At 47.8% G+C, this 24200-nt stretch overlaps 2 protein-coding genes across 2 annotated transcripts in view; one reads left to right on the top strand and one right to left on the bottom strand.

The window, feature by feature from the left end:
- The window catches only part of MANBA (mannosidase beta), a 65521-nt gene extending 52891 nt beyond the window's left edge, over positions 1–12630 (top strand). The window contains exons 15-19 of the mRNA XM_083456769.1: positions 1144–1286; positions 1678–1935; positions 3501–4092; positions 10634–11671; positions 12273–12630. Coding sequence (XP_083312895.1) covers positions 1144–1286; positions 1678–1935; positions 3501–3725 — 626 coding nt within the window. The 3' untranslated portion in view covers positions 3726–4092; positions 10634–11671; positions 12273–12630. The remainder of the gene's footprint in view (positions 1–1143; positions 1287–1677; positions 1936–3500; positions 4093–10633; positions 11672–12272) is intronic.
- The window catches only part of NFKB1 (nuclear factor kappa B subunit 1), a 67225-nt gene continuing 55599 nt past the window's right edge, over positions 12575–24200 (bottom strand). Inside the window, exons 18-24 of the mRNA XM_083456760.1 lie at positions 22672–22841; positions 21356–21458; positions 19342–19466; positions 18722–18788; positions 16791–16963; positions 14457–14637; positions 12575–13268 (exon numbers count right to left, since the gene is read on the bottom strand). Of these exons, the coding sequence (XP_083312886.1) occupies positions 13090–13268; positions 14457–14637; positions 16791–16963; positions 18722–18788; positions 19342–19466; positions 21356–21458; positions 22672–22841 (998 nt within the window). The 3' untranslated portion in view covers positions 12575–13089. The remainder of the gene's footprint in view (positions 13269–14456; positions 14638–16790; positions 16964–18721; positions 18789–19341; positions 19467–21355; positions 21459–22671; positions 22842–24200) is intronic.

The raw sequence follows: 24200 nt of genomic DNA, 5'->3' as shown, positions 1-24200 counted from the left end.
GAGGAAAGCAAATTGCAACCACTGTTTGCTGAGCCTCAGGTCTTGTGTAATGTCACCTTGACATACCTGATTCAAATCACACATTTTACTTGGAAGGGATGACTCAGTTTTAGTCTCATCACATCTAGCACTTACATCATCCAGTGAGCTGAAACCAGCAGCTATTAGACAGAATAATAGCTTTTGGATGCATGATTATGGTACAGACCAAGGAAATGATGCCTTGGGGGTTTGCAGTTGATTAATTTCGCACTGGTCCCAGAGAGGAGCAGGCTGCCTACTCTGACTGTTGGTGAGAAGAACTTCAGGGAAAACTTAAAAACCAGGAACCTACTGCTGACACCCTCCTTTATTCTGTGTCTCTATCCCATGTCACCCTTATTATTTGTTGATTTGTTAAAGCATTTCTACTATATACCCTTCAGAATAAAAAGGCTGCCAGAGCAGTGTACAAAAATGAGAAGACAGTCCCTGCCTTCAGGCTGATAAATCTTAAAGGACACAACACAAAAGGAAAAGGAACTGGGAGGGAGAAGGAAAATCAAGGCCGCATTTCTAGTTACAAAGTTTCGCTGGTAGCAATTAATGAAGCTGGATGTAAGCACAACAGACGGTCTGCTATTTCCTCTGCATCTGGTGGTTTCAGCCACCTCTGTCTCTGCAGTGCAGTTGCTTGAAATACAGCACATTAATTGCTTGAATTCCAGTGGCCCCATCACCTGCTTTTCAGATAAGATGTCACATTTGTTGAGTGCATATACATATCTGTATATGCCCTATGTAGCATGCGCCATCACATTCACTGTGGTCGTCCTGCAACAACCCCACTGCATGCCTGATATGGCTTCCATTTTGAACAGCAGCAATAGAGACAGTAGAAGGTTTTTTAACATTAGTGTATGGGCTGCTTTGATACAAGCACAAATATTAATAAGGAGAAAGAGTTAGCTCCAGGGGTGAAGCAATAAATAAATATATGTAAGTGATACCCACTCATTCCCCGCAAGTCATTTATGAACCAGCCTTCCTCCGACTCGAGAAAATAAAAAAAAGGCCTCTTAATCTGAATGCTTGCATAGTAAGGTAAGCTGCAGGTCATTTCAGGGTATGGTTAATATATTTTCTCCTTTGGAACCTTCTCAGAATATGGTGGCAAGTGGAAGATGCTCCATTATTTTGCACAGCGCTTTTTCGCTCCTTTATTGCCCGTGGCATATGAAGATAAAGATGTTCTCTACATATATGGAATCTCAGATCTTCACACAGATTATGAGCTGACACTCAGAGTAAGTTCCACTTTGCCCAGTCTCTGAAGCTGGGTCTGGAAAGAATTTTGGGGTTGGGCGGTGAGGGCTTTCTCCCAACCCTTTTATTCAACTAAAAGCAAAACCTTAAGGAGACTAGCTCTAAAGAAATACTCCCAGCTACGAAATAATGCTGCGTTTTGAGTTTTTAAGTGAGGTGTAAATATTTGAATTTTGCAAGCTAATGTTGTAGGATTATTGCCTGAATAAAGGCATCCTCCTGTCAAAGTTAAGATCTTTTGAAGGCTATTAATTTTAATAAGAGAAATGTAAACGTGTGCTCAATCTAGGTTGAGTTATTTGTGTTTTATTAATGGCAAGGAAGCATTCATAATGTGCCTTTATTGTCTTGAACTCTTAACCTGCCTTGCAGGTCAGTCTGCATGATTGGGGTTTGACGGACCCAGTGTGTACCTTGGCAAAAGAGGGTGTGCTCATCAAGGGAGGAGCAGCTGTCCCCATCTACAAGGAGCCCATCAGTGACCTTCTGAAACAATGTGGAAATTGTACCAGGCAAAGCTGTGTTGTCACCTTTTCCCTTGAGGGTGAAGAGGAGCTCTCCAGCCCAAGCAATTACCACTTCCTGTCCTCATTGAAGGATGCAGTGGGATTAAAGAATCCACAACTTCTTGTAAGCAACAAAATTATTTTGTTCAAGTAATATAACAGGAGTATAGCATCTAGATCAAGGGAAGTAATAGTGCCATTGTATTCTGCTCTGGTCAGACCTCACCTGGAGTACTGCGTCCAGTTCTGGGCACCACAGTCCAAGAAGGACACTGACAAACTGGAACGTGTCCAGAGGAGGGCAACCAAAACGGTCAAAGGCCTGGAAACGATGCCTTATGAGGAACGGCTAAGGGAGCTGGGCATGTTTAGCCTGGAGAAGAGGAGGTTAAGGGGTGATATGATAGCCATGTTCAAATATATAAAAGGATGTCACATAGAGGAGGGAGAAAGGTTGTTTTCTGCTGCTCCAGAGAAGCGGACACGGAGCAATGGATCCAAACTACAAGAAAGAAGATTCCACCTAAACATTAGGAAGAACTTCCTGACAGTAAGAGCTGTTCAACAGTGGAATTTGCTGCCAAGGAGTGTGGTGGAGTCTCCTTCTTTGGAGGTCTTTAAGCAGAGGCTTGACAACCATATGTCAGGAGTGCTCTGATGGTGTTTTCTGCTTGGCAGGGGGTTGGACTCGATGGCCCTTGTGGTCTCTTCCAACTCTATGATTCTATGATTCTAATAACATTCGTTCCTTGGCACACAAGTAGCAGTTCATAGAACCACAGAGGGTATAGAATAACTGCGGTGAGATGTCTTGGCCCTGAGTAATACTCAGAAGCTGTGCATGAAGTCAGGATACTGAACTCTGTGCATAGTACCAAAGGACCTGTGATTTCACTCTTATGGAAGCATTATGTGCTGATCCTTACAAAAGGTAAGGACGGAGCCTCAGATGCCATATGCAAAACTGTCTAATTCCCATCGTTTATAGATGTCATGGAATTGAACTTTTATTGCCGTTTCTTGGTGTTTTTGCCTTAAAATGGAGCAGTTACTTTGGAACACAGAAAGTGCTTCATGTCTAAATAAAATGGCATTCCTGCTTAATGCTGATTGCAGGTCTTGCCAAGGCTCCATGTCTTCAGCATGTCTGCAAAATCAGGCTGAGCCAGCGCAAATAGGAACTGTGAACAAGAAGAGCAGTCAGTCCTTCTGCAGTATGGATTTATGAGGCAGTATTTCCTGAGACCTTTTGTGGGTTCCATAAGAAGTAATGGTGGGCACACTGGTGTGTCATCTTGGCAAACCAAGACTTAACTGGCGCAGTTCTGGGGAAGAGTAATTTCCTCCATCTCCTGGAATTGCTGAAGAGGAAACCCAATGTAGGATCCCTCCAGGTGTTTGGAGACTACAACTCCCATTAACCCTGACCATTGTTCATACCGGCTGGGACTGATGGGAGTTGTACATCTGGAGTTACGCTAGCGATCCTTGCCGTAGTATTAAACCGGTATAAAAATAATGTTTATAATTCAGGTTTCAAGTAACAAGCGGTTCCATATGCCATTATTTCCTTTTCTGCAGATAAGCTTGTTGTGAGGAGGAATAAATTATTAAAGCACATTGCTTATAATAGGGAATTTCTACTAGGCAAACTGCACAGATAATAATCCTTTGCCCCCTCCCCTTCAGGCTTCTGTTTCCCAAGAAGGAGATCAGTTTCAGATTATCCTGGAAGCCACAGCCATCGCTCCTTATGTTTGGTTGGATGCTGGAAACATCTCAGGAAGATTCAGTGACAATGGTTTCCTTCTCACTGAGAAACGAAGAGTCATACTGTTCTACCCTTGGGAAACCACTAGCGCCAAAGTACTGGAGAAGTCGCTCAGCTTAACATCATTGACAGACATTTCCTGAGGAAAGGCCTGAAGGAGGGAGAGGAAGCTGAATGGAAATGGGAATGAAACGCCGCAGCAAGAGAGGCGCAAAGTAGGACCATTAAACATCACTCTTGTGCCAGCATCTTCCACACTTGGGACCCTTTTGTTCAGCGGACTGGAGCCCAGAGCAAATCAGCACAGCTACAGAACAAGGTGACCATGTATGCTAAGAGAGCTTAATGAAAACAGTGAAATGAAGTGCATAGAATGATTCTTTAGTGCCCTCATTTACTTTCCTCTGTATTCTGGCATCAGGGCTTTTTATTTAAGATGGAAGGATGTGGTGCACCAGTATTAGACTAAGGAGCCAAACTAATGCACGTCTCAGATAATAGGGAAAATGGGTGGTGTCAGAGCTGGCTCCGGGTCCCAGCTCACCAAGGACCAACGCTAGCCGGTAGTACAGTATCAAAGTCTTTATTGAAGAATAGTCTCCATTTACAAATCTCAGCGTCCCAGCTCTACGTCTGAGCTTTAGACCGGCGAAGCTCTATCTGGATCTCCGCCCCCTGTGCACCAGCTTAAAACTCTAATCTTACTCCACCTCCTCCTTCTCTCTCTCTTCCTCTGGGTCTTACTACCCCCCGGGGTCTCTTCCCTCCTGGACTCTTCTGACGCAGAGCTGGACCCCTCTGACTCCTCCCCCTCTCTTCGGCGGGCTTTAGGACCTGGCTCCCTACCCGGGCTGCCCACCTTGCCGCCCTCCTGTACATTTGAACTTGGCGCGCGCGCGCGTTTAACTTTCCTGATGACCGTTTCCTCGCTCCCTGACGAGGGTGTGGCCACTCCTGCTTCACGCTCTCCCTCTGCCTGCGCGCTCCCTGATCCCGATGCCTTGGACTCCTCCCCCCTACTGCACTCTGGGGGGGAAGCTGGTCCGGATTTCCAGCTGTTACTCTCTGAGTCCCCTCTGGCCCCTTCTTCCCGAGGTGTCCCCCTTGCCCTGACCATGGGGGCCCCTTTCTGTGAATCATCCGAGTCACTGGAGAGACTCAGAGACCTCGGACTACTGTCGCCGCTGACATTTCCTTCCGACTCCTCCCCCTCGCTCTCCGTTTCTTCCCTCTCCTGTGACTCTGCTCCTGAACCCCTGACATCCATCCCCCCCTCGAAGCCCCCCCTTCCCCCCTCCCCTTCCTCCGGCGGGGGTGCTGGGTGCTCCGTCGTTGTGGGGGTGAATGGTGGATACAGTTCGTCCCCCGTGGCGTGCATCCAGTTAGAGAAATCCGGCTCGTCCTCCATGTCTTCGCCGACCTCGTTCTCCTCTGCTTCCATCTCCGTGCCGCCATGCTCGAACCCAACGTCCTCCCCCATCACGTCCATGTCCCTCTCACCCTCGTTCCCCTCTGGGTCCGTTCCCTGCCAAGGGCCCCTCAGCCACCTCTCCTCTCCTCGATTGTCCCACCAAAACGAGCGGTCTGAGGCAAACCCCGAGGGCGAGCCCTCCGGTGAACGTGTTTCTAATGCTGGTTCTTCGTCCGATGTGAATCCCTGGAACGTGCTGGTAGAAAGCGTGGGTGTGAAAAGCCAGTCGTCGAAATACTCGGCTGGCATGGGCCTGTGTGGGAACAAGGCATGAAACTCCTCTTTGAGGAGAGGCTCGTCCAGGGCATAGTCCGGCACCCAACTGTTGGCGCTGGCCGGGGTACCTTCCCTTGCGAGAAAATATTCTACTCCCTCCTCCCCCCATCTCGAGTCCAAAATCTCTGTGACCTGGTTGATGGGTTCTCTTCTTGGCGACTCCCTCCTTGGGGGGGCCTCCCTATACGGGTCTGGTGCCGTGCCCTGCGCCTGAAATCGGTGAGGTGCTTTGTAGGGCGTGAGCACCGACCTATGGAATACTGGGTGCATTCTGGATCCTTCCGGAAGTGTCAACCGGAAGGCCACCGGATTGATCTGTGCTTCAACTCGGTAAGGTCCTAGTTGCTTATGTCCGAGTTTCTTCTTAGCTAAAGATCTGGTCGGCACTGCGTGGGCCGCTAACCACACCCAGTCTCCCACCTGTATGTCTTCACCAACCCTCCTGTGCTTGTCAGCCTGCAGTTTGTATGCGTGCTTTGCAAGCTCTAATTGCCTCCTAAGCTGATCGTGGACTTCCTGCAATTCCGCCGCCAAGACTTCCGCTGCCTGTGGCTCCCCCTCCCCCAGTTTCTCTAATCCCGGGAAGGTTCTGGGATGCCTCCCGTTGTTGGCGAAGAACGGCGTCACCCCTGTGGACACGTGCTTCGTGTTGTTGTAAGCGAACTCAGCGAGTGGCAGGTAGTCCACCCATGTCGTCGGCTGTTGATTTGCATAGCATCTCAGGTACTGCTGCATGATGGCGTTGACGCGCTCCGCTTGTCCGTTGGTCTGCGGGTGTCTCGCCGACGCTAGGTTGATCTTGACGTTCAGGAAACCCATCAGCTTCTGCCAGAAGCTCGAAATGAACTGGCGCCCCCTGTCGGACAAGATAGACCGTGGCAGTCCGTGCACCCTGAAGACGTGGTCTATGAACAGTTTGGCGGTCTGTTCTGCCGTGGCCACCTTCGCGCACGGAATGAAGTGGGCCATTTTAGTGAACATGTCCACCACCACTAGCACTGCCGTTTTACCCCTCGAGCTGGGTAAATCCGTGACAAAGTCCAGTGCCACCCTCTCCCACGGTTCGCTCGGGGTCTGCAGCGGTTCGAGCAGTCCTGCCGGAGGTTTGTGCACTGACTTGGCCCTTTGGCAAGTGTCGCACCTCGAGACGTACTCCGCGACTTCCCCCCTCATCTTGGGCCACCAGAAATCTCTGGCAACGAGTTCCGCCGTCTTCTCCTTGCCGAAGTGCCCGGCGGTTGGCGCGTCGTGCAACTGCTGCAGTACTTTCGCGCGGAGCTCATCTCCCGGTACATAGAGTGCTCCTCTGCGGATGAGCAATCCGTCCCTTATTTGGAACTCGTCGTTTTTCACCGTGCCCTTGCGCACCTCCTCCATCTTGGCTAGAGCGAAGGAGTCCTCCTGCAGTGCTCGACGGACCGCTTCCAGGTCCACGGTTGCGGAAGCGCACGCCCACGCTTTCTGGGCGAAAATGTGCTTGGCCGCTGCTGGCGCCGCTTCTTCGAGGTATTGCGGCTTTCTGGACAGTGCATCTGCCATGATGTTGTTGTCGCCTGGGATGTATTCTATCCTGAAGTCGAAATCCGCAAAGAACTCCGCCCATCTGATGTGCCGCTGGTTCAGGAACCTTGCCGTGCGCCAGTACTCCAAGTTCTTATGATCCGTGCGAACCTGCACAGTGTGTTTGGCCCCGATGAGGAAGTGCCGCCACGCCTTGAATGCTGCATGAATGGCCAGCAACTCCCTGTCCCAGATGGTGTAGTTCTGCTCTGACTTGCTGAGCTTCCTAGAGTAGAAGGCACACGGTCTCCAGTCCCCATGCGGGTCCTCCTGCAACAGTACGGCGCCCACGGCTCTGTCTGAGGCGTCCGTCTCAACCCTCAGCGGTTTGCTGGGATTCACATGCAGTAGCTGCCCTTCGGACGAGAAGAGACGCTTGAGGTTCTGGAAGGACTGCTCCGCTTGCTCCGTCCAGATGAACTTCTTCTTCTTGGAGCTGAGCGTGTCGGTAATGGCCGCTGTCTGCATCGCGAACCCCTTGATGAATTTGCGGTAAAAGTTGGCGAACCCCACAAACCGCTGGACCTCCTTCCGATTGCGCGGGCTCTTCCAATCCAACACCGCGCGAACCTTGGCGCTGTCCATGGCGAGCCCCTTGTCCGACAGCTTGTAGCCCAGGAAATCCACCTCCTTCCTGTCGAACTGGCACTTCTCCAGCTTTGCGTACAGCCGATGCTCCTGCAGTCGCTGCAGAACCTCCTTGACGTCCCCCTCGTGGGTCTCCTCAGATTCTGAGAATATCAGGATGTCGTCCAAGAAGCAGACGCATTTCTTGTAGAGAAGACCCGCCAGGACGTGATGCATGAACGCTTGAAAACAGTGGGCGCCATTTTGTAAACCGAAGGGCATAACTCTATATTCATATGTGCCCAGGGGCGTGAACATGGCAGTCTTCCACTCGTCCCCCTCCCGTATGCGGATCAGGTTGTACGCCCCTCTCAGATCCAACTTTGTAAAAACGCGTCCTTTCCTCACCGTTGCAAGCAGGTCATCTATTTTGGGCATTGGAAAGGCTGTGGGCTTGGTCTTTGAATTTAAGAGCCTGAAATCCACTACAAGTCTTTTTTGGGGCGTGTCCTTTTTCTTCACAAAGAATACAGGACTGCCCCCCGCTGCTTTCGACTCCCGGATGAAACCGCGCTTTAAGTTGAGGTCTATGAACTCCTTGAGCTCCTGCAGCTCGTCTTCAGACATGGAATACAGTTTCCCGGCTGGCAGCGTCGCCCCTGGCAGGAGGTCAATCTGGCAGTCATAGGGCCTGTGGGGAGGCAGCTTGTCTGCTTCCTTCTCGCAGAAAACCTCCAAAAACGCTGCGTACTTGCGTGGCACTGCTTGCAGCGTGCTCAATTGTAGCTGCGTGTCTTCCCCTCCTTCTTCTTGGCTACGAAGAATGCAATGTTCCGCGCAATAGGAGGAACCGAAGGTCAATTGGCGTTGGTACCACGCCAATGCTGGACTGTGCCTGTGCAGCCAACTCATGCCCAAGACTACCGGCGTGCCTGACAGTTTGGTGACGTTGAAGCTGATGACCTCTTGGTGATTTCCAATCCGCATCACCATTGGTTGCGTTTGTTGCACCACTTGCCCCCCTAGCAAGTCCCTGCCATCCACTGTGACAACCTTCAGGGGCAGTGTGGCTGGCAGCAGTGGTATATTGTGCTGCTGAATAAAATCCAGTCCTATAAAGTCGGCGTTGCTGCCGGAGTCAATGGTGATGGGCACTTCCAGAGTGCTTCCGTTGGGCAGTTGGAGAGACGCTGTAAGCTGCACCACTGGTTTGGGTGGGAGGGGGTCTGTGGGCTGCAAAATCCCTGGGGATTGTTTCATTGATTTGTCTGGCTGGACCCCAGTACCTCTTCCTCCAGCCAGACTCTGTCGTTTCCCTGCTGCGTTGCTTCTGTCACTGTTGCTGATGCTGCAGTGTGCTTGTGGAGCCTCTGGGGACACTCTTTCGCCATGTGTTGAGCACTGTCGCAGATGTAGCACTTCCTGTTCCCTCTAGGAGGCTTCGTCTTGACTGCTCCCGGCGTCAGGGCTCTGGTAGCTGACTGAGCCCTGGCACCTCCGAGCTCCATCGGTTCCTCTCCCCCTCCCTGCGAGGGCGTGGACTGCGCACGCGCTGCTTCTTTGGGATAGAAGGGAGGTGCTCTGGCTGGTGCCCTTCCCCAACGTCCTTCTTCTCTGTTGCAAGGACGTTCCTCCAGATGCACCCCGATCTCCAGAGCCCTCTGGACCACTTCCTGGGTGCTCCTTGGCCTCTCCCCCCTTCCAATCTCGGCTTTTACTTCTGTATTCAAGCCCTCCCAAAAGAGATCTCTCACTGGCGCAGAAGCTTTGTCCCATCCCAGTGCATGAACCAGTGCGAAGAAACGCGTATGGTACTGACGCACGCTGGCTTTGCCTTGCTTAAGTCCATGTATGTCTCTCCTGGCAATATCAACGTCTATCTTTGATAAAAAACACGAGTCCATAGCTTTAATGAAAGCCTTCGCGTCTTGGAGCGCCGGATCATTGTCCCTCCATAAATTTCTCAGCCACGTTTTGGCTTCACCATGCAAATGGGATAGGATAAACCCCACTTTCTCTCTTTCATCTCTAAAGTCTTTGTCAAGCAGATCCAGCGCAAACAACAGGTCTGCTCTAAAGTTGGGGTACTGCTGTAAACTCCCGTCAAAATGGGATACAAGGCTGCCTCCCCTCTTTCCCAATCCAATGCCCTCTGCTTTGGATCCAGGTGGCCCCTGTTTGGAAATCACGTCCAATCTTACTTGGAGATCCCGGTAGGCGCTACTCATTTCCTCCTCTCTTTTTCTGGATGCAATTACCTCCGTGCTGAGTCGTGTCACAGCTTCTTGCAGGGCGGATATCTGCTCTTCCGTCGTCATCTTGCCTGAGTTCTGTGAGCTCTTGAAGCACCCCTCCTCTGCCCTCGCTGCGTCAACTCACGTGGCGAGGTTCTTGGTGCCAAAACTTTAAGAATGGAGATAGAGCTTACTGTCAGAGCTGGCTCCGGGTCCCAGCTCACCAAGGACCAACGCTAGCCGGTAGTACAGTATCAAAGTCTTTATTGAAGAATAGTCTCCATTTACAAATCTCAGCGTCCCAGCTCTACGTCTGAGCTTTAGACCGGCGAAGCTCTATCTGGATCTCCGCCCCCTGTGCACCAGCTTAAAACTCTAATCTTACTCCACCTCCTCCTTCTCTCTCTCTTCCTCTGGGTCTTACTACCCCCCGGGGTCTCTTCCCTCCTGGACTCTTCTGACGCAGAGCTGGACCCCTCTGACTCCTCCCCCTCTCTTCGGCGGGCTTTAGGACCTGGCTCCCTACCCGGGCTGCCCACCTTGCCGCCCTCCTGTACATTTGAACTTGGCGCGCGCGCGCGTTTAACTTTCCTGATGACCGTTTCCTCGCTCCCTGACGAGGGTGTGGCCACTCCTGCTTCACGCTCTCCCTCTGCCTGCGCGCTCCCTGATCCCGATGCCTTGGACTCCTCCCCCCTACTGCACTCTGGGGGGGAAGCTGGTCCGGATTTCCAGCTGTTACTCTCTGAGTCCCCTCTGGCCCCTTCTTCCCGAGGTGTCCCCCTTGCCCTGACCATGGGGGCCCCTTTCTGTGAATCATCCGAGTCACTGGAGAGACTCAGAGACCTCGGACTACTGTCGCCGCTGACATTTCCTTCCGACTCCTCCCCCTCGCTCTCCGTTTCTTCCCTCTCCTGTGACTCTGCTCCTGAACCCCTGACAGGTGGTAATGGAAGTCTTAGTTATTGGGGCTAGTCAATGTGGGACTTCCCTAAGGGTCTCACTACCCAGATAGTTAGAACAGTGCCCCAAGGCAGGCTTAAAGTTGCAAGGTGGAGAGGCTGCACACAGATCTCACTTATAGGTGCTAGGTGCAAAAGTCCAGGAACCACTTGCAAAGTAGGCCTGATATGCTGCTAAAGATGGGAGGAAAAAAGATAATAGGAGTGGCTGCAGGCATAAGCAGAGTATTTTTTCCTTTACCACTGCATATTCTCAGTCAGCAGCTACTCATTGGAAGGAGGTCTTTAAAATCACTGGCTGTTATTTTTTTGGTTGGCTTGAACTGTGGCACTTCTCAGCTAAGGATTCCTTCTTTCACTGGTCCACACTGTGTTCAGAGGGCTGCTGGTGGTTTTTGCTGCAACAGAGTGACAGCTAAGTATTGTGTCATCTTAAAAAGACCTAACAGTTGGTTCTCTTTATCATCTGTGGCTGTGAAGGGTGGTCATTTTTATACATGTAAACTCTGAATCTTGTCACAGGCTGTACCATTGCCAATCAACTTCTACAGTCGTGCCTTGGTTGACGAACGGAATCCGTTCCGGAAGTCCATCTGACGTTTGAAAACCAAGGTGCGGCTTCCGATTGGCTGCCGGAGCTTCCTACACTCAGTTGGAAACCGCGTTGGATGTTCGGGTTCCAAAGAACGTTCGCAAACCAGAACACTCACTTCTGGGTTTGCAGTGTTCGGGAGCCAAAACGTTTGAGTCGCAAGGCGTTCGTCAACTAAGGTACGACTGTACATCCCCCTTCAAACCCACATAATGGTTGACCGAGGATCACACTCTATTCTTTCGATGAAGTGGGCCCTAGTCCATGAATGCTTATGTCATAATGTCAATGTTAAAGTTGCCACAAGGACCTGTTGATCTTGGTTCACCTGTCTTTCCCACTTCCAGTATGTTTTTTCAGCACCCTTGCCTGTTTAGTGTCCAGCTCACAGCTATCTGACACACAAGTGGAAAAAGGTGCAAATATCGTATTTTTCGCCCTATAGGATGCACTTTTTCCCCTCCAAAAATGAAGGGGAAATGTGTGTGCGTCCTATGGGGCGAATGCAGGCTTTCGCGGAAGCCTGGAGAGCGAGAGGCGTTGGTGTGCACCGACACCTCTTCCTCTCCAGGCTCCAGGAAGCTATCCGCAAGCCTTGCACACCCGGGGGGAGTTCCCCTGGGTGCGCAAGGCTTGCGGGCGGCAGCCTGCAGCGCGGAGCACGGGGCGCCCTTCGGAGGACGCCCCGTGCTTCGCGCAGGTGTCGGCAAGCCTTGCGCACGGGGGGGAGGAACTCCCCCCGGGAGCGCAAGGCTTGCGGGCGGCAGCCTGCAGCGCGGAGCACGGGGTGCCCTCCGGAGGACGCCCCGTGCTTCGCGCTGGTGTCCACAGCCTGCCGCCTGGCGCGGGCAGACATCGGCCAGCCCCACAAGCTCGGGGGACAGCGGGGAGGTGCAGCGCCACCATCCCACTGTTCCCCGCCCTGGTTTTGGGGGGAAAAAGGGAAATTTTTTTTCCTTTATTTCCCCCCCAAAAAAGTAGGTGCGTCCTATGGGACGGAGCGTCCTATGGAACGAAAAATACGGTAGTTTCTTCCTATAGTTCAAGAGAGTTTAAGGGGGGTTTCTATGGACACATACAGTGGCCTTCTGTGTTCTCACCTTCTTTACCTCTTAAGGAGTTAAGCCGCCCTTGAGAGAAGCTACTGAATTTTTTTAGCAGGATCTTAGGCCTTACTCAGGTGATCTCATAAGGGAAAAATGCCTCACCCTATTGATTCACCTTCTGATTTAAGTTATGAGTGCTTTGTCATCAAGCTAATGGGAGCAGTTTGCCTCCAGGACCTTAGCTGCTTTTCCATGTGTGCTTCAGCACAAAAATATAGAAAATGTGAATTTTGTCTTTTATTATAAAAGTAAAATAAAAAAACCAAGCATTTAAAAAGCACATTATTTTCCTTGAGAAATTTCATCTAAACAAGAATATTTACAGCAGAAAGCTGGTAAAACAGTATGGGGAAAACAGTCTGAAGCTTGGATGATTTTTATAGACACCAGATTTAAATATACTTACTGAAATATACATGATATTCTTTTGACTTAAGTATCTATCCTGATCACTGCTTACGACCCTGTTCCGCGCTCCATAGCCAATGTCTCTCTTGTAACTTTTACCATACATCATGGTGGTAGTCCATTTCTTCTATAGGTGAAGATCTTAGGAAGAAAGAAGGCCACTCCATCTTCATGCTGCTGGTCCTGAGCTTCCCACTTTACCGGGACCAGATTCCCGTTTCTTGAACAGTCCCATCGATGTACATTTAAAAGAGCTTTTTCTTCCAGTGCACTTTGAATTGTTAGCAACTTCCTCCCTCTGCAGGAAACTTTACAAAACCATTCCACACCTCTAAGTGGCTTCAATTTTGCCTTGTGGCAAGTTGTCCTGGCCATAGCCTGTGGTTAGTTTCTTAAGTGTTACCGGTGACTTGCTGGTGAAAGACTCTGAATATGTGAAGCTGAGTTTGCGGAGGGAAATCTCTACACCGCTGTCACAAATACTTTCAGCATCCTGGAATTTGAGATCACCTGGCAGAGGGGAAAAGGAACATGTTGCATAATTCATAGGGTTTTAAGAAAATGCTAATACAATTGCAATATATGCAGTTCAGCAAATAAATCAAAAGAGCAATGGAAAGGCCTCTTTGCTCCCCAGACAATGGTGAAAATAAAACAAAAATTACTAGCAGCTGCAGAAGGAGTCCAGGGCAGGAGCTTTACGAATATTAGTGTTTCCAGGCAACATGTTTTGCACACTCAATGTCTCTGGCTGAATCCTTGGCACTTCTAATTAAAAGAGCTTTGTTGGCAAAGCTAGGAAGGATTTCTGCCTAAGAACATGGACAATCCAGAAAATGCTGGGATAGATGGCCAAGCGGTATTATATGATAAGGCAGCTTCACATGTCCTGAAGCCTTGGGTTGTCCTTGTGCTAAGCTTGTTTTTCCTACCATGTTACTAAATGCCAAGGCTGCACCAGCTGCTAGAACATTGGGAAGGTGACCTGTGTTTTCTAAGGTTCCAGCACTATTTTAAATTCAGTCTTAATTCATGGCACTTCCCTTCCAAAAGCTTTAAATGCGGAGGACTGAAATCAATCCATTCCTCATCCATGTCAGTCCTGCATGTTTTCATTCCTAATTCTCATAGGTTATATCTATTCAAATATGTATTTGATTTCCATGCATACAATTCAAAATGTGTTTTATTTCAAACCAACAGCTTTAAAAACACATTTTGGTAGGTTTCTTTAAATTTTGCAATACAGTTGTGGGCTCAGAGTAGTGTGAAACATAAAGGGATAAATATATGTTCTGATCGACAACGTTAGTCTGGAAGTGTGCATCGAGTAACTTTGCACTGAAATTTATGGGAATTTGTCAAGGACACCTAGTCTGAATACTCTTTGAGACGCATCAACTCAGGAGCTGACTAGTTCTGCAGTTGAATGGATATGTGTGTCTTGCCCTTTTCTCCAGGAACTTCACAGCAATGTTTTAGGCTAAGAAGAACCCTACAAGAGTTAGGGAATTCCTAACCTCATCCAGTAGGTTCTGCAGCTGCGAAAGGATTTGAATCTAGGTTTGTCACATTTAAATCAAACAATCTAGACACCTCATTGTTCTGTCCGTATTACCATCTCTGCCACGGGGGTGGGGTGGAGCTGCAAAATGTTTTTTTTATTGCAGGAGCATTGATTGGCATAGAGCAGTTTACCTGTTTGTGCTATCATGGGAGGGGAAGGCGATTCGCATAATGGAGGTCTTGCATCCTTTGCCTGCTCTTTGCTGGACTGGCTCGATGAGATGGATAATGAGTTGTGAATTATTTCTGCAGCCTCTGTACAATCCATTTCTATCAAGGCATCAACCAGCTCCTTTACAGTGCCACCAGAAACCTGCATAGATATTAAAATAAAGGTAAACAAACTGAGGCAGGCTTTCCACCTAATTAAAAGAGGATCATTAGCTTTCTCTGCAAGTGCAGATCTAAAAAAAACTTCACGGTAGGTAACTTGACAATTGGCTTTGATTTTCCTTCAAAGAACAGAAAGATCAACACTTATTGAGTGAAGGTGAGTATATTATTATTATTATTATTATTATCATTATTATTAGGCAGGTGGTAATAATAAGGTCCTGGGGTAGGTTACAACAATGTAAAAAGATATTAAAATCAGTTAAAACAATTCACCATCAAAAGAATAGGGTGGGTCCTAAAATATCGTATTTTTCGCCCTATAGGACGCACTTTTCCCCCTCCAAAAATGAAGGGGAAATGTGTGTGTGTCCTATGTGGCGAATGCAGGCTTTCGCTGAAGCGTGGAGAGCGAGAGGGGTTGGTGCGCACCGACCCCTCTCGCTCTCCAGGCTTCAGGAAGACATCTGCAGCCTAGGCAGCCCTGCGGGAGGTCCCGCAGGGATGTCCAGGCTGCGGATAGCAGCCTGCTTCCCAGAGCATCGGGCGCCCTGAAAGCAGAGCGCCCGGCGCTTCGGGAACACATCTGCAGCCTAGGCAGCCCTGCGGGAGGTCCCGCAGGGATGTCCAGGCTGCAGATAGCAGCCTGCTTCCTGGAGCGTCAGGCACCCTGAAAGCAGAGCGCCCGACGCTTCGGGAATACATCCGCAGCCTAGGCACGCAGGGCTCCCCACGCTGCGGATAGCAGCCTGCCGCCTGGCGCGAGGGGCGCCCTGAAGCAGAGTGCCCCTCGCGCCGGACAGACATCCGCAGCGTCGGGAGCCCTCCAGGAGTTCCCCGCAGGGCTCCCCACGCTGCGGATAGCAGCCTGCTGCCTGGCGCGAGGGACGCCCTGAAGCAGAGTGCCCCTTGCGCCGGGCAGACATCCGCAGCGTCAGGAGCCCTCCAGGAGTTCCCCGCAGCGCTCCCCACGCTGCGGATAGCAGCCTGCTGCCCGGCGGGCAGGGCGCCCTGAAGCACAGCGCCCCTGGCGCCGGGCAGACATCCGCAGTGTGGGGAGCCCTCCAGGAGTTCCCAGCAGGGCTCCCCACGTTGCGGATAGCAGCCTGCTGCCCGGCAGGCGGGGCGCCCTGAAGCAGAGCGCCCCTCGCGCCGGGGAGACATCGGCCAGCCCCACAAGCTTGGGGGACAGCAGGGAGGTGCAGTGCCGCCACCCCGCTGTTCCTCGACCTGGTTCGGTTTCCCCGACCTGCTTTTGGGGGGGAAATAAAGGAAAAAAATTTCCCCTTTATTTCCCCTCTAAAAAACTAAGTGCGTCCTATGGGATGGAGCGTCCTATGGGACGAAAAATACGGTAGATATATTTCAGGTGTCAAAGTCAAGGTGAATCATTAGCATGTGACAAAACTACAATGATGGTGCCAGTAACATTCCACAGCCTAGCTTTAGGAGCTGCCACCCCGCAGCTTCTGAGGGTGCTGGAACTAACATGGGGCTTTTTTCTGCCAGTCTGACCCAAGGGAGCCTGTAGTAAACTCTTTAACGTGAACCTCTTCAATTGGGCCCAGAAACAAACATGAGATATCCCTAGAATTCTTATAAACATGCAGCCACATGGCAGAATAAAATATGTAATAGTTGGAGAGCATTGTTTAATTTACAAATGAAAGACCTATATGATTGCGTCTTGCCATGTGCATGGCATGACTACACAAACTTTTTCTGAGATTAACACTGAGGGAATCTCTCACCTTACAGTGAGTTTCTAAATACTGCAGCAGCCTAAAAAGGGGTTGGATCCTTCATACATCCTCCTGTAAAGGGGTATTCTTAACATCATAGGGTTGGAAATGATCAACAGGGCCTAAAGGTCCCAAATTCCCCAGTTCAAGCCCAATATGCACACTGATAAGTGCACAGAACTGGAGTGACTAACTCGCCATGTGCAAATGATAGGTCGTCTCCTGTTCTATAATCAATAGAAACATTGTCATAGGCACAGGCACCCTCAGGGCCGTTGTGACAAGGAATTATTGAGGGATCTTACTAGGCAGGTGCTTATAGACATTAAAGACAGGATGCAAGGCTAAATGGGCCATTGGGCTGGCCCATTAGGCACGTTATTCGAGTTACCTCATAATTATCAAGCAGGGTTTTTGATGGAGAGGGGCTCAACCGGAAGGCATTGTTAAGTATCCCTAGGCCAAGCTTCTGCGCCAGCATGGACCAGTTTTTGTTCAGATCAGGCACTTCAAGTAACTTGTAAAGCTGTAACTTGACATCCTCCTTCAGCTCTTTCATGTTTCCTGGAAGAAAGTGAAAAATAAAACCGAATGTGAATTTACTCGCCACTAGCTATACTTTAACCCTTGCTTCTCAAGTGGAAGCAAATGCTCGTTTTAAATACAGCAGTGTGTAAAAACACACTGTTGACTACAGCCAGAACTGAGCATGAACTTGACCATCCCGAAGTCTCCAGTGCAAATTTCAATGCCGGATGTGAGCCTCCTTATTCCTTCCAGGCATGCTGGTCTGTTTCAACTAAACCAGGGGTCAGCAAACCTTTTCAGCAGGGGGCTGGTACACTCTCCCTCAGACCTTGTGGGGGGCTGGACTATATTTTGAAGGGAAAAAATGAATTCCTATGCCCCACAAATAACCCAGAGATGCATTTTAAACAAAAGGACACATTCTACTCATGTAAAAACATGGTGATTCCCAGACCGTCTGCGGGCCGGATTTAGAAGGTGATTGGACCGGACTCAGCCCCCCAGGCTTTAGTTTGCCTACCCATGAACTAAATGCTGGTCATAGCCCATCTTTTTTAAGAGACAGCACAAGTATAACACATCAATAGGACAATGCTTTTTTAAAGTTTCAAGGTGTGTTAAAATTCATCATCTGTTCACAGTGATCCTAGTGCCCTTTGTCCACTACCTGGCCTAGATATGGGGAGAAAATTAATTTGCCCAGGTTGCTGCCAAGGAGCTCTTTCTCTTGCCAGGGACTGGATGGGACAAAAGCTAAGGAGCTGAGTTTGGATGTACAAAATCTCTTAGCTGCTGAAATGAAACCATTTTTTCACCAGGAAAGGAGCTATAAAAAGATGCTTTCATCAATATAACTAGGACTATCACATGACAAAAGAAATGTTAGGTTGCAATCCTAAGCGCACTTGGCATGAGTTACTTCTAAAGTAAACATGCATAGAATTGCAATGAGTTGAGCAACTGTAGATTATAAAAGTTTTCAAGTGGGTCAAAATTAGTCCTGAAACAGAAACAATGCTTTGTTTTTAGATGACATGCACTTCTTAAATATGTATTTGTATTATTAATAAATGTTTTTGAAAACACTGCCTAATTAATTGAATCACCTTTTTTAGTCTATTAAAATGGATTACTCTGATTATCGGTTAAGCATTGCACATCCACTATCAAATATGGAACTTTACAGAGTGATAGCAAAAGAGAAACATCTCTGACCTGAAGAGCTTACTGACTAAAATTCTGACAAGGAGTTGGGGAGGGGGAACCAAGCTTCATGGGTAATAGAGTGTGTGTATGTGTATCAGGCTTCCTTCAAAACAGAGTATGGATTAGGGGTAATTTAAGTCAGGATGCTTGGGTAAGTCTTTGTTTCAGCTGGGAAATAAAATCTAGGAGGTGAAGTGTGAAATACTGTACATGCCCTGAAGAGGTCAACAAAGCTTACTCCCAGGTAAGTGCGTTTAGAATTGCAGCCTAAGAGAAAGGCTGCACAGGAAAGGGTTTTTATAAGGATTTGATGGATGAGAGAAAGGTGGCATCACATGGCTGTTCTGAGAGAGGTTTCCAGGGAGAATAGATAGTGTTGTTTAAGGAACCTTGAGATGGCTGAAGGCAAAAAGTGCTGCCTCCTAGGTCAGACTGTACAATTCAGATCTCAAGTGTGCTTTTAGCAAAGAACAATAAGTGCCCTACAGCAAACCTGCTGCAAAATAATACTGAGCAATCAAGCTAAGCTGGAGAAGAAAGAAATCTCAGCCAGTCCCGTCCCCCTGCCCTGCTTATACACACACTTACCTTGTGTCAATAGATCTTCGGAAGCTACTTTTGATTTGGAGGGTTTACCATTCAAGATATCATACACCTGTTAGGAAGAACAGTTAGCTAATTAGTGCAAACGCAAAGCGAAAGCATCCAGCTGCATCCTGTACATTTAAGTTTCAAGTCTGGCATTTATAGTCTTCAGTGGTCAGCTGGTAGCATATCTGTATTTAAGTGCTGGAGGAAGGTGAGCCTTGGGCCCCCACACTTTCCCCGCCTCCTCCAGCATAACTGCAAAGAAAAAAATGGAAGTGACTGCTTCCATTTTTAAAGTAAAGAGGTGCCAGTACTCTGTACAGGTGAGTACTGTCACAAAAAAGCCCTTCTGCTTCTGCGCAGCCATACATTAAAGAAAAGAGATTTTTTAAATGTAAATAAGTTGCAGCTGCAACCAAGTCAACCTCTGCATCTTTGATTGTCACCCCAAACTGCAATATATATATATATGGGTATATATTGTAGTGTTTAATACTAAAGACTAGTTCTCCCCACATTCTCGTACACAGATTGGGAAAAAGGGCCTGGTCCATATTCTCAAACAGGCCTTAAATGAAAGATGTACTGGCTGTTGAGAGGCCTTCAGCCTAACCATTTACCTCCCAGCTAGTTGCCATGTCCAGAGGTGTTGTTCCAGGTATGACCCCTTCATCTTCACCATCTCTGTCTTTCACATCATCTTGTTCAAACAATGGTTCAAAGTTCTCAATGTGGGGATCTGCGCCTGCGAGATGAAGCAAAGCACCACGGTGAAAGAGCGTAACACCTTCGCATCAGTAAACCCTTCTGCTCTAACATTCAGTCAAGTAAATACGCAAAAGGAATTCCGGTGTGTAGGGCCAGCCCTAACATTATGAGGCAACCACCTTGGGCGGCTTGATGTGGGGTGGTGGGTGGCAGTAGCAACCTCTGGTTGTTCATCCTCATCCTCTCTGCCCCCACACTGCCTGCCCTAGGCCCCCTAATCTGACCTGCCTAAGCATCACCGAGTAAGACTCTACTCCCACTCTGTTTGGCTTCTATATGCAGAATGGGAAAGATCTGTCGCTCACCAAAGGTTGCCATATATAAAGCCTACTTTACCTTTATCCAAGAACGATAGATTTAAAATGCTAGACTGGGTAAAAAATGAATCTTTTTGTTCGTTTTGCATGGTTCACGCCTATCAAAAAGATGCATGCTTTTGGACAGAAGTCTTTGTTTTGTTTAGGATTCTTATTTTTCTTCTTCACCGTTTCCCTCTCTTGTTTAAAAACTTCTCATTCTTTAAGAATTTAGTGTTACACGATTAGAACAATGTCTTAGGGCCTTTTCCTGCAACTTATTCAATGCTGCTACAAATGTTTTTCCAGAAGGGGGAGCTCAAGTGCTTCATGACAGTTTCTAAATCCATTTATTTATATCCACCAGTTATTAATATTGTATTATGCTTGTGGTGATGAGATGCCTCTTTGCTACAGTGCAATGGCTTGGAGTTGCTCAGAGAACAAAACGGTTTGCAGTCCAACTTCTGGGAGGGAAGGGAAAATTACTGATTTGGTTGGGGTCATTTTGCTACCTGAGGCAACTCCCACCACATTCCACATGCAAAAGCTAGTCATTAAATCTTACTTTCAACACTGGTGATGGAAAAACAGCATAGGGGACAGGAGTCTTCCTCACACATTATACGAGAAGTCCAGAGGGTGGCAACACGAGAATGGGCTTTTTCTGCGGTGGCTCCCCACCTGTGGGCAGCTCTCCCCAGTGACACTCACCTGGCACCTTTGTCACATATATTTAGGCACCAGGCAAAAACATTCCTCTTCTCCCAGGCCTTTGGCTAATTAAACAATCTATGGTCTTATAGATTGTGTTGGTATTGCTTTTGTCTGTTGTTATTGTATGCATTGTGCATACAGTATTGTAAACTGCCCTGTAATCTTTGGGTGAAGGCAGTATAGAAGTTATTATTATTATTATAATATTATTATTATTAGGAAAGGTAAAGGACCTCTGGATGGTTAAGTGCAGTCAAAGGCAACTGGGGTTGCGGTGCCCATCTCGATTTCAGGCTGAGGGAGCCGGCGTTTGTCCACAGACAGCTTTCCGGTTCGTGTGGCCAGCATGACTAAACTGGTTCTGGCACAACGGGACACCATGACAAGTGCCAGAGTGCACGGAAATGCCATTTATCTTCCCTATTTATCTACTTGCACTGGCGTGCTTTCGAACTGCTAGGTTGGCAGGAGCTGGGACAGAGCAACGGAAGCTCATCCCATCGCGAACCTCCGAACTTCTGATTGGCAAGCCCAAGAGGCTCGGTGGTTTAGACCACAGTACCTAATAGTACACTGAACACAAGAACATGTTGTCTACGCAAGTTTGTGTGAAACAGTGTGACTTGGTCATTTGTATAGTTCAACCACTGTGCACACAGGCACACAAACTCTACACTGCATGTCAGCAACTGTATAGCTTTACTATTTGTTTACAAAGACAGTACACTCACTGAATGTAACTTGCGAATACCGCTGGGAAATTAAGAAAAAAAGGCAATAATCAAGGAGAGTGTGGGGGAAAATTATTTCACAGCACTAAAGCATCAGGAAGAGTTTAATGTTATTTTCTTACCTGCTGCTTTGAGAAGAGCTGTCATTTTTGTAGACCCCCTTCCAGCTGCTATGTGAAGGGGAGTCGTTCCATCATATGTAGTGCTGTCGACAAATGCATCACCCTTTAAAAAAAGAGAAACAAATAAATGCTGGTTTAGCTACTTACATGCACACTGGGACCATACTTTGATGCCTCTACACAATTTTGGGCCAGCTTCAAAGAAAGAGCTTCCAAGGCCTCATGACCTGGGATGAACATTTACTTTTGTATATGGACTTGTGTGAGAATGATACGTAAGAGTGCTGAATTTAGAGTCGAAATGAAGCCATATGTAAATGAATAAGTGAACAAAAAGAGTATTGGATGAATTCTGGTAATTAAATACTGAGTTAAGTGTTTACTCACATTTATTTAAACAAATGTACATTGAGCAGGAAAGATAAATAATGTGGAGAAAAATATTTAACAGAATGGTAAAAAAAAAAAATACCTTGGATGGTAAGCTGCAAAAACAAATGCTTTGCAAATAATAATAATAAAAAAAATATACATATGCACACACCCATTCCAGATCTAATGCAACACTAAATTATTGGTGAAATGTGACCACACATTTATGCAGGTTTTACTGTTTTTAACTGGTAAAAGGCCAGTATAAATATAAATTGATATTCATTTCCAAAATACCCAGGCCCATCAGAATATACATTGCTCTCCATGTGTTACTAGATGAAAGTGAATGTCAGTAACTGCTAACAAAATAAGTAAACAAATGAAAGGTCACCACAGAATCTAAAACTCAATTTTTAGATTGTAGAACTTTATTGTATTCTAAAGGTTCGGCTTCTTAGCCCTGCCACAGGCTCTTAATAATAGCTTTAGAATGCATCAGTCAAATCCATTTAAAGCTGCAATCCTATTCCCAGTTACCAGGGGGTAAGTACCGATGAACTCAATGGGACTTCTGAGTAGCTATATGTAGGATTTCACTGCAAGTATCCAAGATCAGAGGAAGGAAAACTTTTAGTGGGTTGTGTCTACAAACCTTGAGCTTAAAGACAAGTCAGAGAGACTTTTTGTTGAATTAAAAATAATTATGCATTTATACTACATTCATCTCATTCGAAAAAGCAGAGTTATCTCGTTGGTTTTTTTTATTGCTCAATGTGCAGGGGTGGGAGAGCAGTCATCAGTGAACATTTGGGATGACAGAGAATGCTTCTGTGACATTATTCCCATGCATGACCTGTGGGCTGCACGTTGCCAACGTTGACCTAGGAAGCAAGGAAAATTGGCCAGGAAAACAAAGTGGTTCTGGCCCCCACGAAGCTCACCTCAAGCAGAAGGCAACCTGCCAAGGATATATTTCCTTGTTCGACAGCCAGGTGCAAGGCAGTTCTGCCAGATTTCTGTTCTTGGGCGTTGACATCAGCACCAGCAGCTATGAGCAGCCGGAGACAAGACACGCTATTTGCCATCACGGCTAGGTGAATAACAGCCAGCCCTGCAATAAAGAAGAACAGTACAGCAACTGAATAGTGCGACGAGATCTCAGGCTCTGAAAAGTAGCTGCAGAAAAGCTAAACCTGGGCAATAAAGGGAGGCTGGGTTTCAGCTTCTCATGATTTGGGAGTGGTAATTCATGAAAGGAGAAGGCCTACAGTTTTGGGATGCATGTCAGAAAAGTAGGGGTAAGAGAGATTACCATAGCAGCTGGTTTCATTTTCTTTTAAAACTTGTTTTGTACAGTGACAGCAAAAATAAGTGAATATTAAGAACCTAAGAAGAGCCTACTGGTGATCCATGGTCAATGGTCCATCTAGTCCAGCCTCCTATTCTCACAGTGGCCAGACAGATGCCTGTAAGAAACCCGAGAGCAGGATTTGAACTCTTGCATTCTCCCCTCCTGTGATTTCCAGCAACTGGTGTTGCTGTGGAGGCTGAGCATAGCCATCATGGCTAGTAGCACCTCGATAGCCCCCTCCTCCATGTTTAAGTTCATTAGCATGTAGGTAGGTAACGTAAAGGTAAAGGGACCCCCTGACCATTAGGTCCAGTCATGGCCGACTCTGGGGTTGCAGAGCTCATCTCGCTTTACTGGTCGAGGGAGCCGGTGTACAGCTTCCGGGTCAGGTGGCCAGCATGATGAAGCCGCTTCTGGCAAACCAGAGCAGCGCATGGAAACGCCGTTTACCTTCCCGCTGGAGCGGTACCTATTTATCTACTTGCACTTTGACATGATTTCAAACTGCTAGGTTGGCAGGAGCAGGGACCGAGCAATGGGAGCTCACCCCGTCATGGGGATTTGAACCACCAACCTTCTGATCGGCAAGTCCTAGGCTCTGTGGTTTAACCCACAGCGCCACCCGCGTCCCTCATGTAGGTAGGTATTAAGTTTTAAAAACTACATGTGTCATTGGGGGAAGTGGCTGGAGCTAAGCTCCGTTTGCAAGTGCTTCCATGTCCCCAAACACCCATAAAAAGAACATTCTTAGTGAGAAACTGAAAAACACTGAAGTTTCAGCTGAAACGCCATGACACCTGTAAATGGGAATGGTAGGTAACAGTGACTCAAATAGCACCCTCCCAATATCAGGCAGCATGGTACTTGGTGGGGTGGAGAGGCAAACCTTTTTGAACCATATTTATCTGGTGCTCTGTGTTGCAATCTGCACATTTAATATAAATTATGTTTCAAACTGCCTTGTATTTTTACTTTTTATGGATCTTAGTTAATTTTTATATGGTTCTGTTGCTTATTTTGTGCTTTCTATTGCAGATATAACTGCTTTGGGCATGTTTTATGGACTAGGGGGGAGCGGAGGTTTTGTTTATTTGCTAAATTAGTGGGTCAGAGTATTGC

Source organism: Podarcis tiliguerta (genome assembly GCF_965153285.1).
Source record: "Podarcis tiliguerta genome assembly, chromosome: 9".
NCBI lineage: Eukaryota > Metazoa > Chordata > Lepidosauria > Squamata > Lacertidae > Podarcis > Podarcis tiliguerta.
Note: the sequence above shows the minus strand (reverse complement) of the source record. Positions and strands in the feature narration are given on the sequence as shown.